The sequence below is a fragment of the Manis pentadactyla genome, chromosome 1, assembly GCF_030020395.1.
Source record: "Manis pentadactyla isolate mManPen7 chromosome 1, mManPen7.hap1, whole genome shotgun sequence".
Lineage (NCBI taxonomy): Eukaryota > Metazoa > Chordata > Mammalia > Pholidota > Manidae > Manis > Manis pentadactyla.
The window spans coordinates 117127965-117144917 of NC_080019.1; the positions used below are offsets into that span (position 1 = coordinate 117127965).

The 16953-nt window shown below is 42.1% G+C and overlaps 1 protein-coding gene across 5 annotated transcripts in view; it reads right to left on the minus strand.

The window, feature by feature from the left end:
• Positions 1-12996, minus strand: part of MASP1 (MBL associated serine protease 1) — a 60783-nt gene extending 47787 nt beyond the window's left edge. For 4 of the 5 annotated variants that reach the window (XM_057500998.1, XM_057500996.1, XM_057500990.1 and 1 more), the window contains exons 1-2: positions 12785-12920; positions 6738-6969 (exon numbers count right to left, since the gene is read on the minus strand). In XM_057500998.1, coding sequence (XP_057356981.1) covers positions 6738-6969; positions 12785-12789 — 237 coding nt within the window. In that variant the 5' untranslated portion in view covers positions 12790-12920. Of the gene's footprint in view, positions 1-6737; positions 6970-12784 lie in introns of all 5 variants that reach the window. The other variant, XM_036875310.2, reaches the window with a different exon arrangement.
• Positions 12997-16953: the final 3957 nt, after the last annotated feature.

Below are 16953 nucleotides of genomic sequence, written 5' to 3' on the forward strand. Positions count from 1 at the left end.
AACGCATAGCCAGGAAGCATCAGGTCCCTTGCAGGATGAAACCTGTTCTGAGGGCCAAATAGAGAGACAAAAACCATAGCTTGGATGTACAAAGGCTCCAAGGATTGAGGCCTGGCTTTCTCTAGAGACTTGGACAAATCTACTTAAGTTCTTTGTGCTCACTTTCCTTTTCTGTATTAGAAAATTCCATGAGATTCAAATAAGGCAATAGATTAAAAATCACCATAAATTTGTGTCATTACAAAGTAAACATACAGGAGAAACAAATAACCTCCTGCATTTTGATTAGTCCTTTCAAAGTACTTTTCCATAAATTGCCTGAAAAAACTGAGTTACATCAGCAAAGTCATAGATAGGCAGACAGTGGTGGAGTCAGAGCAGATGAGAAAATTGACATTCATTGAGTATCTAGTGACAGTAACAGATACTTTATTACTCACACTGTTGTCATAAATACCACTATAATAGTATTCATTGAGTTAATTACATGTGTTGGATATATGTCATTAAAGCATTTACCTCACTTGGCTTTCACCGTAAACGCATGAGATAGGTATTATTTTTACCCCTATTTTACAGCAAGAGGTTCAGTCCCGATCACCAAGCCAGTGCGTGTGATCGCCTTGTGCAATACTGATTCTGCTTACCACCATCATTCCATTTAAACCCTCCCGCAACCTGTGACGAAGGTGTTGCATCACCAGGAATTTCTTTTTGTATCGATGACAAAATCAGTGGGAAGATGGAGAAGCTTAGGGAATTGCACTGTTGAATTCCCATATATCCTTCAAAACTTATCTCACACATCAACAATTTCTAAAGGCTTTCCTGAACACCCAGAATGACCACTCCTCACCTTAGATACTCCCTAATACCTCTGTGCTGTGTTGCCCAGCTTTAACTTACTAAGTATATATTTGTCTCATAACACACCATTAAATTGTGAATTCCTTGAGGGCAGGTATCATCTTCCTTATCCCTGTGGGCCCTGTCTTTGGTATGGTGTCCAGCCTATGGGAGGTTTTCAATAGGACTCTTGGACTTCATTCCGTAGAGAGTGGGGAGCCATTGAAAGATTTTGAGGGTGGCACAATCCAAGCCATGTTTCAAGGTCTTTCTGGACACATGTAGAGGGTAGACTGGCTGGGGAGAGAATGACAGCTGGTAGATTTAGGGAGCTATTTAGGGGGCTATTGCAATAGACTAGTTGACAGGAATAAGAATTGTAAGTAAGGGGCTGACAGTGGAGAAAATGGAAAAATGAATGTATCAAGGATACAGGGTTAGCAGGAGAATGGTGGCACTATAGCATGTGAGCATTAAACAGATGCCGACTGAGCTATATACAATGAATGATTAAAAAGAGAGAGAGAGCATAAAAACTGAATTCAGGCTTTTGTTGTCTCCTTTCTCAGTGGATAGATGCCATGAAGTGAACTTGAAAATACAATGGGTGCCTCTGCTATTCCTTTGGTGGCTCCAGTTTCTAAGTACCTCCTTCAGCAACTATAGACCCAGGGTTCCTTTGTAAGCTCAAGTTGATCATTTCATCTGATGTTCAACCAAAGGAACTATAATTTGTTGCATTTCTGGGGGAAAAAGTCTCTTCTGGACATACTAAAAGACAATTCTCTACTGTATTTTAGAGGTGAAATTTGACTGTAGGCAATATTTGCCTCACATTACACTTATATTACATTATACTTAAAGTATCCACAAGATGGGACTCCATTGCTGTTTACATTTTCTTAAAACAAGAAAAGACTGAGTCTCAAATACAAATTCTGACTCTAATGTAACCTTGTTCAACGAATTGCCCTTTCTTAGGCTTCGGTTATAATCATGGAGTTAAATCATGATTTTTAGGTCTGTGATGCATAGAGTATCAGGCTGAGTTGGGCCTTAGAAACCATCTGGCTCAATCCCCTGTGTTTAGACACAAGGAAAGGGAGTCCCAGCTTGAAGTAATCACTTGGTCAAGGTGACTTAGTGGAGAATGACCCCAAGGATCCAGGCCTCCTGACTCCTCAGCCAGTGGCCGTCGTCTGGCCCTTGCCTGTGGCGTTAACCAGTTGTGGTTTGTTTGCCTGGTTCTTGCACTGCAGGAATACACACGCTGCAGCCACAGTCCAAGGCTGCAGATGCTGCCTACAGATGTACACGTGCCTTGAAGACCGAGCATTATGGGAAATGAGGACAGCGAGGAATTTTCATAAAGTGAGAGCATCTGGACCACAACCTTGAGGTCCTGCTCTTCCTCAGGTCACTGATGTGCAGTGTCAGCAGTTCTGTCACAGTCATCCTAAGAGGCTAGTAGGGTGGAAGGGTGGTTTGTGGGCTTGGGCTGAGCAGGAAAGTGTTCCTGTGAGCTGGGTGGGGAGAGGGGCTTTAAGCCTATTCCTAGGCCTGCCAGGGGCATTCAGTCACACAATGAAAACATCTCAAAATGGAATTTTATCCTACTAAACAGAAATAGTGATATTTAAAGTTGCTTGGGAAAGGACAGGGGTGGTGTGATCTGTTTATACCTGTTCTTTAAATGACATGTCACCAAGGCATCCCCAGCAGACTGTAGGCTCTTCTTGGAGTGCTTATGGCCACGGAACTTTGTGAAGTGGCTGTGGTAACATATTATTACCATTTTCTGGCATTATCCTAACTAGGAAAATGTGGGTTTTGTGGCATCACCTGGGAAGTTTTGGCAATGAGGATTAGCATTAGGATTCTGGAGTTTAAGGGACCTTGGGGATCATCTCATCCTCTCAGGAACAGATGGAAAAGGAGTATCTCGGACAGGAGTGTTGACTCTTCTTGAGTTGACAGTAAGGCATGCTCATGCTTTATGCAGATGGAAGGGGAAGAGCTTCCCTCTCAAGCAGGAGAGACATTTCTGGGGCCAAAGGGAGGGGAGAAATTAGAAAAAGTGAATGGGTTTCAACTGCATGTGGAAGGCTTTTGCATCTGGGAGTTCAGAGGCGGGGGTCCTGGTCTGGTCCCTGAATTCTAAGCTTCCGTTTCCTCTTCTGTTCAATGGGAGCTGAAGCAACACACAAGCGGTAACTCTGGCAAGGTGTGTCCTTCAGGGCGACCAAGGGGGACGAGTGAGTCAAATGGGCTTCAGAACTATCTTTGACCTAAGCAGGCCCACTTCTGTTTTATAAATTGGACCTGCTAGAAGATTTGTTAGAAGAAAATGTTCACTGGGGAGAAAATATTTGAAAAATGACAACAACATGGGACTAAATGAATTTCCAGAGGGCAGCGGGAGCTGACATTCTGTGAGTTCTTGGGAGAGGAAATCTGCCAGCATATGTGGCTAAGGGCACTGCGCCTGTCTCCATGTGAGCACCAGCTTCAGCCTGCCAGGGTACAGTGTCCTGCAAAGAGGGGGCTACTCAGGCCCCATGGGTGCTGGAACCTCCACGGGGACCTAGGGCCACGGCTGGGATAGCATTTTAGAAGGGAGTCAGCTGTGCAAGCACAAGCAGATAAATTTATCTTGCCCTCCCTACCCAATATGTTAGTCTCTTCGACCAAAGGGATTAGGAAAAGGTGACTAATCAGAAATGAAGGCTTGTAGGGCACTTCAGGTAGGCAGCTCAGTTTCTGCATTGCCTCAAGTGGAGTGCTTCCGTGCTATGCCCAGAGGTCCTAAGTCTCATTTTGGAACAGAGGGAGTGCTGTGAGGTTTTCTCACCCTCTCCAGGTCACTGGGGAGTCAGCAGCAGGTCTGGGACTAGAATGGGCCTTTCCTGAGTCCCAGGCAAGAGCCCAGGCCCACAGTACCCTTCTGGAGGGCCTACCTCCATGTCCATGGGCTTTCAGGAGGGGGCTTAGTCCCTTGGATAGAAACCATCAACTAATTTCCAAATTATTCTCCAGCCAAAAGGCCAAGCTTTGGGTAGAAATGTATTCCAGTGTCCTTAACTTGGTGTCAGAAGATGTCTTCAGGTTCTATTGTTGCCCTTGAAAAGTACCTTGCCATTTCTCTACGGCAAAATGCAGCTTATGTCAGCTCCTTAATCTGCCTTGTCAGGAGTCTCAATTTATTTGGGGAAAGGAATGAGTTAAGTCCTCCACTGTGTGTTTATCATCTTGATAATGGAGTCCTAACAAGGTCAAACTTGGCATCTGTCTGCACAAGAGGAAAATGTGTGAGAAATGATTGCTCAGTGTCTACAAACTGAAGTCAATTCTTGGGGTGGAGGGAGTGGAGAGTAATGAAAATAAGTTATTGTCACAGCTTAAGAAAAAGTCTATAATTTTGTGGTTTTGAGGCCTTAGCTCCTAATAAGAGCAAGTGTTTTCATTGACAAAATTTCTGGACTGATGACATGTTTGAAAATACAGAAAAAAGGCAGTTAGAAAGTTCACATATAGCCTTGTCTAAATCTATGGAACTTACTGTCATATTAAGTCAATGTTTGGCCATTTTCCTTCTGGTTAAGTCCACTCTCCAACCCAAATATTCTAGAGTGCCATGGTTTTATGGCCAGCATTGGTTGGGGGAATGGGCTGGAAGATTCTGCTAACCTAAAGCCCCCCTGTCTATAATGCATCTTCTCCTGGAGTTTGGCTCAGGCAGAGGCTAGGTTATATCCCGCAGGACGTAACTGACCTGTTTGTCAGAAATTTCAGTTCATGATGATGAACACTTAGGGTCTCAGTGAAGACCCTTTGTTTGATCCCTGTGACTTTGAGAAGTTGATCTTTGATGAATTTATAGGAACTACACATCTTTCTTGATTGCCAACCATATCATCCCCTACAACAACCAGTTCTACCTCCTCCTCCTTTATATGTCTATCTTATATTGTCATTTCTCTCTTCCATATTGTGCAATGGTTATTTTTCTCATTTAATCTTTCTTTGCACAAGATCAGGTCTTTTGTATCCGTACATTCTCAGAGTCCCTAGCACAGGATATTCAAGAGGGGCAGCATTCCATAGAGCAGGGGTTCTGAAATGGAGAGACTTTTGTCCTCAAGAGATATTGGCAACTTCTGAAGACATTTTTGGTTGTCACAACTGGAGGAGGAGTGCTACTGGCATCAAATGAGTAGAAGCCAGAGATGCTGCTGAAAATCTTTAATTCCCAAAACAGCTATCCTCAGCAAAAATTATGTGGCTTAACATGTCAATATTGCTGAAGTTGAGAAACTCTGCCATTGAGCACCAATTTTGGAAAGTCTTTAGTCACAGAAACCTTATTGTAAATGGGATATGTGATGCCCACCCAACATCTATATTAAGCAACACCCAACATTTAAAATGAGTTTTAGCAGGATAGGGGTTCACAGCTCCACTCACCAGACCTCCCCACCTCTAGTGGTCTGCAAGCTCCTGTAGTGTCCTGGGGCTCAATGGAGCACAGCTTGTGAGTGGCTTGGTAGCCAAAAGAGCGTGGATTGAAAGTCACAAGACATGCGTCTGGGATTCTGATCTACCGTGCTGTGCTGTACAACCTTGGGTGAATGGATACATCTTCTTGGGTTTGTTTCTTTGTGATATGGGATGGTAATACCTCTCTCAGGATTGTTTTAAGGGCTGACTGAGATTGTAAGTGTAAAAGCACTTTGTAAACTCACTACTTTGCTGTTGATCAAACATTCTGGTTAATACAAGGTTAACTCTTGTTGAGTTATTGGCTATGGAAAAATGAGACTGTAATAATACTAGAAATACACAAAAGTCTACTCTAGAGTGGTTTGATGAGAACCTCCTCCAGGAAGCCAGAGAGAGCTTAGAAAGTAGGTTCTTAGGTCTCCACATCTTTGAGAACTAGATACAACCTTAATAAACTTGATCTCTCAGAGGTACCCCAACTTTTCTTAGCTCCACTTTTAAAGGGGACCAGCTTCCCATCCATGGCATTGTTTGTGGGCTCTCTCTAAATTCTGGGGAATATTGTTTTGATGTAATCATTCCTACTCCTCTTCCACAGGACTTTTACATCCACCTCTGATAGTGATCCCCAGACCTTGCCCACACTCTTTGCTGATAAAGGCCAAGCTCCTTAGCATCATGTTCAAGGCCCGTGAGAATCTCACCCTAATTCAGCCTTCCCACCCACCCCCTTTAACTGCCTACTACTGCTTACCTATACTTCCCAAATACTTGATCATCACTTAGGAAAAAGCACAATGCTTTCTGATGCTTCAGTTTGGGGCATAATTGTGGCTGTATTTAAGTCTGATTAGTGCTTACTCTGGGGTCTCTGTTTTTTTTCTGCTTGTTGAATTAAAGGTGACCTTGGAGAAGAAGTTAGTGGAAACATTAAGGAGCCACCTGAAAGACACCAATGGATCTACTTACAACCATGTGCATAGGTCCTTGCCAGTTAACAAAGTCAGCGGCCTGGAGACCGAGTTCTCAGCGTATCTCTGACATTGACCTGCTGTAATTATTTTTCTCCTCTGGGCCTTGCTTACCCAGTCAATGATACAGGATGATGGACTTTGAGAACAGAAAGAAAAAGGGGAGGTTGTGTTTGGCTGAGTCACACTTTGCCAGCCTCAGTTTCCCTCGTGGTCCTTTCTAGGTCTATCCACTCAGTCTGCATCTCACATTACCACCCACAGCCTTCATTCATCACACTGTGACCTTGTAGTGTCTCCCTCACTGGACGGTCAGCCTGGGAGGGTGAGCACCGAATCCAATTCACCTAGGCTTCTCTAACTCCCAGCAGATTCTCCAATAGAGAACCTGGCCCAGTTAGGGAATATCAGTGGTCTCACCTTCACATAGTCATATTCGCAAAGGTAGGAGGATTCCAAGTTGAAGTGCATGAAGTAAAGCTTGATCCGAAATCCCTCTGGGACAGTGATATTCCAAGTCACCTCTGAGTCACTCGGATAGGAGTCTGGATAGCCAGGTGACTGGATCTGGCCAAACATATCGTTAAGCTTCACAGTGTGGGCTGAAGCCTTCAACAAGGAGAAGCACAGAGCATGATAGAGAAGGAGCCACCTGAAAGACACCAATGGATCTACTTACAACCATGTGCATAGGTCCTTGCCAGTTAACAAAGTCAGCGGCCTGGAGACCGAGTTCTCAGCGTATCTCTGACATTGACCTGCTGTAATTATTTTTCTCCTCTGGGCCTTGCTTACCCAGTCAATGATACAGGATGATGGTAACTCAGTGATTTCTAAGGTTTCTTCCAGTTACATTGTTTTGAAGATTTGATGATAGTGTTAAACTTTCCCAGAAAGTACCAGATTTGGGACTCTGATTCACATCATTACACTGTTGAAAATCTAAATGTCATAATTAGGTAAAAAGTCAATAACATTTCTTCAGCTCAGCTTCATTTTAGAATTATAAACTCATTATTCAGTTTTCTAAAAAGTAATAGTAACATGGTAATATTGGGATAAGACTTATACTCAATGATGTGATCTGTATCAATCAGACTGAAACAGATTTAATAGATCTGTTAAACAGATTTAACAAAATAAAGGTATGGAAAATTTTGAATTAAGAAAGGATGAGCAAATCCAGATTTTTCATCTTATAAGTGTTCTTATAAAAGGATCAAAACCCTATAATTTATTTCCAGCTGTTGAAATCAGAGATAATGGACTATTAAAAGAGTTGCATAAGGGCAAGAAAAACCCAGTAGAACTTACAGAATACTCCCAAAGTGGCTGATGAAATAATGAGGCTGAATGTCCTAGACTGGTCAATATCACCACACCAGACGTCTAATAGGTTGCTCCTCCTGCCAAGACCCAAGGACCTTGAACTTGAACATTTCAATCCTGGCTCAACTTCTCCCCTAAGTCCTATGTATTCTGTGTCCTATATTTTGGAAATCCACCTGCTTCTCTCCAGTCAATTCATTTAAATGTTCTTATCTGGCCTTTTACTACTGCATCCTAAGTGATCTCCCTGCTCACCACTTTATACCATTCAGCCATCTTCTGCTAAGGTTGATTTCCTAAAGCACAGATGTGGCATGCATCCTCCCTATGCCTTCAGGGCAAAGCATCTGCTTCCATGATGGCTCTTGATTTAGTGCTTATCTGCCTGCCCCATTCCCTCTCCATGCCAGCCATGCCCACCTTGGTCTTTCATCCTGAGAGCATGCTGTGCCATCCAGGCCTTGGCCCCGCTGTACATGCTCTGGCTCATTCCTTACTTGCTTGTCTTATTTATCCTCCACCATCCAGCTCAAAACTTCCAAGGTTATTGAGTACCCGTCACTCTCCCAGATTCCACAGCTCCCTGTATGTGCTTCCATTCCATATATACCACACTGTGCTGTTTTAGGCACAGCCCCTGAAGTCAGATGTATTTGGGTTCAAATCCAAATTCTTCTACTTAGGCTGTGATATCTTGGGGAATTAATCTCTCTGACTCCCGATTTCCTCATATGTAAAATGGGGATTAAAATATCTAATTAAAGGACTCACATGAGCATTAAAGATGATTATAAAGGCCCTAGTATAGAGACTAGTATATAAGAGGCGATCAATGAATGAATGAAAGAATGAATGACTGATTGAGTGAAAGTGGGGCCAGAGTCTTATATAGCCTAAAAAGTCAGTGCTAGGACATTATATTAGTATCTTTAGATTATAGTAGTTCCACTTTATCCACAGTTTCCTTTTCCACGGTTTCAGTTACTCAAAGCCAACTATTGTCTGGAAGCAGATTATCCTCCTTCTCACATATGGTCGGAAGGTCAACAGTAGTCTAATGCATCACAATGCCTATGTCACCCACCTTGCTTCATCTCATCATGTAGGCATTTTATCACCTCACATCATCACAGGAAGAAAGGTGAGTAGAGTACATTAAGATATTTTGAGAGAGAGAGAGACCACATTTATATAACTTTTATTATTACACTATTGTTATTATAATTATTCTATTTTATTATTAGTTGTTGATCTCTCACTGTGCCTAATTTATGAACTAAACTTATCAGGTATGTATATATAGGAAAATATACATATATATAAGATAGTGTATATAGGTTTCAGCACCATCTATGGTTTTGGGAATCCACTGGCAGTCTTAGAACATATCCCCTACAGATAAGGGGGGGACTACTTAATAGTTGTATTTCTACTAATCAGGAAGTAGTTTCTCCCCAATCCTTCCTCCCCACTATACCAAGACATATATGTATATATATGCATACACATGAATGTTTGAGTGTATAAACACAAGATAACTACATATATAGATTATCCAGCTATCTCATACAATATTTACATAAAAGGTAAAATAGGTAAGTGCAAAAAGCCCTAGAAAGATATCACTGGAGTATTATTAATACTGCTCATCTCTGAAGTCAGAATATGAATGTTTTAAATTTTATTTTTGTGGATATGAAATGTTCAAATTTGTCTAAGAGTATCTCATACTATTTTTTCAATGAAAAGAAAATAATGAAGTTATTTAAATTTTTTCCAAGTCCCCTACAATAGCAGCATGTGAGGTACAGCTAAGAAACAAAATGTTTTGATCCAATTGCCAGGGTCAATATTTTTTTTAAAACTAATGTGTGGATGAGCGCTTCCAAGGCACCAGGAAGGGAAGGCATAGGTCCAAGTTGTCCAGTGAATTAATAGGAAAGCTGAGTCCAGAAACTCTAACTTTCAGGGTCCAGGCACCCCACTTTCAAGTGAGGAAATGCACCGATGTTACCTGGAGTTTGGGTTCAGTTCTGCCTGAGGAGGGGAGAGCAGGGAAACCATGTTAAGATCTCAGATTCTTTCTTCCTTAAGTGGTGAGAATAATGACTTCCCACAGGGCTGCCTAGAGTAAAGAAGGATTGGAAAGTACTTTGTTAACTGTCTGATAGTCCTAGGCAAACAGTTATGATTACTCCATCATGCTGCTTCCCGAAAAGCAGGGGTTGGAAATGAGCTTTGGCTCCCAAAATGGACTTCCCTGCAATAGAGACACCCAGATTATGCAAGGCTGAAAGGTCAGCTTTCTCCACATCTGATTTTCCAGACCACATGAAGGAGCCTCTGAGACGCCTAGTGCGGGTTCTGTCAGGGGCTGGTGGCCCCACCTAGCCTCAGAGGCTCACGTGTGGTAGGCAACTGGTCCGCGTGGGAGGAAAGCCTGTGAAACTTTCTGTTCTATTTTTTTGGCATCTCAAAACAGCTTCAAACATATGAAACAAATACCTCCTTGAGCGAAATGGGCTTGAGCATATGCTTGCTTGCTTGCTTTAGGGGTTACACATGGAAAAATGTAAGTGGCAGCTTCCCTTCCCCAGCACACTCTCTGAATGTTTTTGGCTTCTTATACACGAGGTACTGGCTGACACCTGCTATCTATTCTCCAGCTAATCAAAAAAATCTAGGTACATTTGCTTGGAATGTCAAAAGTAATCTACAAAGCTGGAATTTCATAGGCTCTGTGGTAGGAGCAGGCTATCAGGAATGCATAAAAGTCTGCATATATCAGTGACTGCAGAATGAGTAGCACTTTCTGTCCTCTTCATTCACTCCTCTCGCTTAAGCCTACACTACACAAAGACTATTTGAGTAGAAGAGCTGAAAGGAACTGTATAGATCCCTTGGACAACACCCTTATTTGACAGATGATGGAAAGGATGCCCCAAGAGCTGACATGTCATGCCCAATACCATATGGTGAATTAGCTTCACCAGAAGAAGAGAATAACAAAAGCTTACAGAGGAAGCTGCTGGGTGCATGCCCATATCATGCCAGGCAGTTGGCCAAAGCAATTAATCCTGTGAAAAATAATTTAAAAACCCATGGCTTTATCTGGAAATCAAAAAAAAAAAAGTACTACTATACTACCCAAGTCCCTCCCCAGCAGATTCTGGTTTAATTGGTCTAGAGTGAGGTCTGGTCATTAACGTTTTCTAAAACATCACAGATGATTCTGAAGTGTAGCAAGGTTTGAGAGCTGCCAGTGTAGAATAATACATTTGATTGAGAGTCTGATGAAATACAATAGAAAATTCCTGGACTTGGAAGCACGTTGGAATCTGGGCCTTTCAAGATCATCACTGTGTCTTGGGCAAGTTGCTTAACTTCTGCTTTTATCCTCACTTCTCCATAAATCCCTACCTCATCCAAAATCTGAAGACCAGATGAGACAGTGTCTATAAAGGTGCTTTACAAACCCTTCAGTGCTGCGTCCATGCAAGGCAAGACCCTTCGTAGATATCTGGGGCAGTGCTTTTCCAGTGGCTGCTCTGCTATTCAACAACTGAACTTAACCCAGCCACTATTTATCGAATGCCTAATAGAAAACAGACATTATGCTAGGGGCCAGACATGCAAAGATGAACAGGACATAGATCCCATACCTTAAAGAACAGTCACTCTTGGAAGAGGAGGTGGACATTTGAACAAGGAAATTACAAAGACAGGAAGTGCTATAGCTCCCAAGGGCAGAGACAGCACAAAGGAGGAGATGCGCACTCCAAGGATGTTGGTCGGGGAAGAGAAGGTGATGTTGGAGCCAGCTTGAACAACTGGGTCCTCTAGGTGGAAAATAAAGGAGAGAGCTGTTCAGGGCTAAGGGATGAGTGAACACAAAGATACAGAACTGTTAATCCATCTTGTCATTTGGTATGACTGGGGCACTGGGTGGTAGTGTGGGATTCGAATAGGGAGCCATCAATCAAATTATCGTTCCATGTAGCTGGGCACAAATATCATCTCTTTGAGGAGGCAGGAAATTGAAATAAGATGACATTTAAAAAATTACAGTGGATTTAAAAAGAACAGATGATTGGATTAACTTTAAAAACCTGGTTATCTTTCCGAACCACAGGTAATCTGAGTTCTGAGTTAATACAGTGTGAAGACCTTACTGGTCCCAGACCCAGAAAAGTTGCTAGGTGACTTTGCAGAAGAGAAATAGAAACCCTTTTCCAAGAAATTAATGGGAAGAAGTTAATGGGAAGAAGAGGTGTTTAGGGACTAAACACATTTGTAGAGTGTTTTGCTTTTTCGTATTTTTAGCAGCATTAACACATAAGTAGTAAAAATAAACACGGTGCTTAGGTTTTGAGACTTGCAGAAGAATACTTATAAGGATCAAGTAACTTTAAGTGTAGGCTGAGGAATAGGAAATGTTGAAGAGCTTAAGAACAATTAGTATTTAAAGTCCTAGGTTCAGAACTCCAAAGGGTCCTTTTTTTAAAAAAAAAATTGTGGTATCCCTTTAAGAGCCATTCTGTACAATTCGTAGCCTGACTCATGCCACCAGCTGCCTCTGATTTCAGTGAGAAATGCAGAAATTTATAAGGAACTATAAAATGGGGACAGGTTTTTAGTTTTCTAAATTGAGGTTTTAACTGGCAAACTTCTTTCTGAAGGTTTAAGAAACCATAGAGCTGGACTGTGGGAAGCTGGTTGCTTTTCCGGTCAGAACAAATAAACACAAAAACACATATCAAACTCATAAAGTGTTGGAAGAGATAAACCAATGCTTTTTACAGGGGAAGAAAACAAAAAAATCAGCTTTGTGGGCAACAGGAGGAAAGTCCCATTTGCCAGCGGACGGCACCTATGCTGGCAGAGGGAGAAGTCTGAGCTTCGGCAGCACTGGGCACGATTTGCAGTCTTTGGTTTCAAGTTGCATGTCTCCGGAGTCCCAGGGAAGGCGCCTAGCCCATGTTCTCCCTTTCCAGAGCCTCAAGGATTGATGAGAACCCCCCTGAACCACCCGCTGGACACGCAGGTGCGTTTGCCCAGAGACAAGGTCAGACCTTCCAGGGCTACTTGGCCCCTGGCCCCTGAGGGGCACCCATGCCCACTCGCTCCCTGGCACTCACCTCATTTTCCTGCCTCGGGTGCTCCTGGCTGCCTGGCTTTGGTCCCCCCTGGCCTGACTTTCCTGTGAGCTCGTCCCGGTGTAGTGTCAGCGATGCCTTATCTTTGTTCTGAGGTCCCTGTGTGTCTCTGGAATTGGCTGGCATTCTCCATTCAGGTCACGCCTTCCCCTGCCTGCAACGGATCCCCTCTCCCCCTCTCTCCCTCTGCCTTTTCCTCTCTCCTCTCTCTCTCTCTCTCTCTCTCTCTTTCCTCTGATTCGCTCTTACACACACTCATAGGAACCTGACAGAACGGAATCTGTCTTCTTCCTTAAAAGATCTGTTCCTCCAGTACCTTCCTTTAGCCTGGTGACTGGCTCCAGCCCTTGAGAGATAATAACTGAGAAGCTAAAAAGGTATTTTTTTTTATCACTGTGTGTGTGTGTGGTGTGTGTGTGTGTGTGTGTGTGTGTGTGAGAGAGAGAGAGAGAGAGAGAGAGAGAGAGAGAGAGAGAGAGAGAGAGAGAATGGCTGGGGTCAAAGTCTAATTTCTCTTCATTCTCTCTTGCCAGATGGTTATAGTGTTCTGCTTTTCCTCAGGACACTGGCAAAAGGACATTAATTAAACAGAAACAACCAACTAAGAAGGCAACTCTAACAGCTACACTAGGGAAGAAAAGAGATTCTGATCCCAAACCTCAGTCTGTTTGCAAACAACTACAGGTTTGCCTATGAATAGAGCTGCCGGCTGGGAATGTGAGGCAGCATCACGTCCTGCAGATGGTGGGTTGCGCTTCCCCACTTAAAAGCAATACTTGTGCTGTTTACTAATGCAGAGTGTGCAGAGGTCTAATCCAGCCCAGACAGCGGCCATCAGAGCAAGAAAGCCCTGCAGCCCATGGGTATAGAAAGACCTAGGTCTGTATACATGTCTATACCCAGAGTTTGTGGAGAAATGTAGCACCAGATCTAGCTGAGCTGAATAATAAAGAAATTATTCCTTCCACAATAATGATAACCCGTACTGAATAGGGAGAGATGTCTGGGTGTAGAAAATAGATTTTACTGAGAACATTCTTTGTGTTAGACACAGTGCTAGGCACAAATCTCAATTACTCCCACAAACTTGTGAGGGTCATACTATTATACTCACTTTACAGATGAGAAAACTGAGGCTCTGAGAGGTTCTACAACTTGCCAAGATTATCCAGATCTTTATTACTGCTTAGTGCTATTACCACTAAGAGTTAATATTTATTGAGTAATATGTGTCAGGCACTATTCTAATAAAATGTTAATTCCCTTCAATCCCCATTTTCCCGATGAGGAAACTGCCCAGAGAGGTTAAGTAACTTATCCAAGGTCACACAGCTAGAAAGTGATGGGGAAGAATCTGAGCTCTTACCCACCATGTTGTACTGTTTCTCACTAATATAATATAATTCATATGGCATTTCAAACACATACAACATTCACAGAGAAAATAAATTTGAGGCATTTTAGAAAAAGCCTTAGACTCTGAGTCAGAATTTAGTTGTACTCTCTCCTTGCAATCCAGCTGTGTACTTTGGGCCCAATATTTAACATCTTTGATCCTCTTTCCTCATCTGGAAAATAGGGATTGCCAAGAGACTGAAATGAGATTACAGTTGTGGAAGTGTTTTCTCAGCTGCCCAGTGGTGTACCCAAAACAGGGCTACCACCCACTCTAACCAAGGTGGCTAACACATGTAGTCTCCGCCTTCTAATAATGATGCACTGGCCCATTTTGGGGCACAGTGTTTTGAATCTCACTGGAATTCTCCTCAATCCTTTTTCTCTCCAGTTTCTCTATTTTAGCACTGTCAAATGTCAGTCTTGCCAAGCTTAGCATTATTTAGAGGCTGTGGATGATAATGTGGGTACAAGTATATGCAATGAGAGAATGTGTTTGAACTTGGGCACAGTTTTAGATAATATGTTGCTTTCTGTTTCAGGCGAAGTAGACAAAGTCCTTTAAAAGTCCCATCAAGAGGACTCACAAGCTCATTGGACATCAAATAACTCTCACAAAACAGCATTTTAATGATTTAAGTGTAAATGAATCAGAAACACATGGGCTACATTTCTCTGGGAATACATGAGAGCTTTAAAAGTGAAAGAGAAAGAACTTGGCTCAAAGTACACTGCACGGTGCAGAAGGCCCTGCCCATTGCTGACATTCCCTCCATTCATGCTGCCTTTGAGCTGGCTCTCTCCTAATTTAGGGCACATACAGGGAAAGGCAGTCATTTGTTCTGGGCACAGAGGGAAGAGCTTGGGAGGGAAAGCCATCAGCTTCTTCTTGTAAAGTGTCAGAGCAATTGAGCTTCCCAGACTGTAATTTCTTGGCCATGTTTCTCAAGGCTGCCAATGTTCAATGGGAGGCATTTGAAATATGTTTTAAGCCAAAGTTCTGCCAATATCTAGCAGATCTGATATGTGCTTCTCTGGGAGCTAGCCAATGCTCAGATGGAATCTTCAGGAAAACAGGAACTATGTGGCTCAGTGAATTATCTGGGGGGGAATTCAGGGCAGTTTCCCATAGGGCTGGACTACATGAGTGAGATTATCTTGATCTTTTGATAAAAACTCCCTGAGGTATCATTAATAGATCATGGGTAGTAGGAGGAATGTAAGGGATACTGGTCTGGGAGTACGGTCAGTATCAGTAGCCTTGTATATGATCTTGGACACATCACCTACTTTCTCAGCAGGGGTAACGGAGGGAAAGCATCAGTTTGCTCCAGTGCAAACACAGGGGACTGAACTCTGTTGAGATCGTGAGCACCTATAAGTGGGGGTGCAAGGACTTTGGAATTGGTGGATTGCCAATGCCTCTAAAGAGAGTCAAGGAGTCCACAATGGCCCCCTAACCTTGACATTTGCTTTGTCTGTGATCATAAGAGTATTGTATTATTCAAGATTCAATAGTAACTATTCAGAAAAACAAGTTTTATGAAGACGCACCTAGTTTTGACAAAGTTTGACAAAAGAGGTTAAAATAGGCTTTCAAGGAACTAACAGTATGTTATTTAGAATCATGAATGTGTAAAGTGACAGATGTGGTTTAACAATCCCTGGTTGTAGTCAAGGAAAGGGATCAGGAAGCTACTACAAAGAAAGCAAATGTTACAGCATTCCTACCACTAGAATCAGGCTTGGTTTACATGTTCTACCAAAATATTTATTATATGCAATTCCTGTGCAGAGACTTTCTGGAATTCCATGAATGTGCTAGAAAATGTAAAATATTTGGGCAATAGGTTTTTGTTGACAAGGTCTGAAATCCAGGCTTCCTATAGAATATCTAATAAACTGATAAATAGATTGCACCTTAGAATTAAATTCTGGGTTATACAACTCATTGACTGACAGTATGCTGTCAAGCATTGCTTTGCAAACTATCAGATCATCAAAATAATACAGGAAATAAAAAAATTTCCAACCTCTGAGCTTCATCCCAGGAGATTCAAATTCAATGAATCTGGCCTCCTGAATCTGTCATTTTAAAAGCCCCATGGTGTGATTTTGCCCTTTTGGGTATATACAACATAATGGTGTATCTTAAAATTGATGGCATTTTAGATTTGATGAAATATCCTTTGTTGTGCCAGCTAGTATATTATTACATGTAATATTCCCATATTTTTATAGATGAAGACATTGAGGCACTTGGCTCAAAGTACACTACTTGGTGTACTAGAGGGACTAAGATTTCTAATTTGCAGTGGAGATGTTAGATTAGATGTCTTGCATTGTTTTTTTTAAAGTACATTCTTACTCAAACTCATTATGACATCTCTGTTTTAGTGTGTGGAACCATATCTACTACCATTAATACTGGGTTAAAATTTTAGAAGATCTTAAAAGTAGTTTTTAAAAAAGAAACTATATTCTGGGATGAAACAGAAGTTATTTGCAAGAAGAATGCTTCTCCTTTATTACTCATTTCAGCCTCAAAACAACCAGTAAAAGCCATACATTACCATCTTTATTTTACATAGATGACTAATAATATTGGGATGAGTTAACTGAGTCCCAGAGGAGAGAAATGTGCTGCTAAGGGTCCCATAGAAATTAGGTGGTGGGGCAGAGACCATGAACTCAGATTTTCCTCCTCCCATGTTCTTTTATACTATATTGTAGGCTACTCTACTTGACACCAAGTA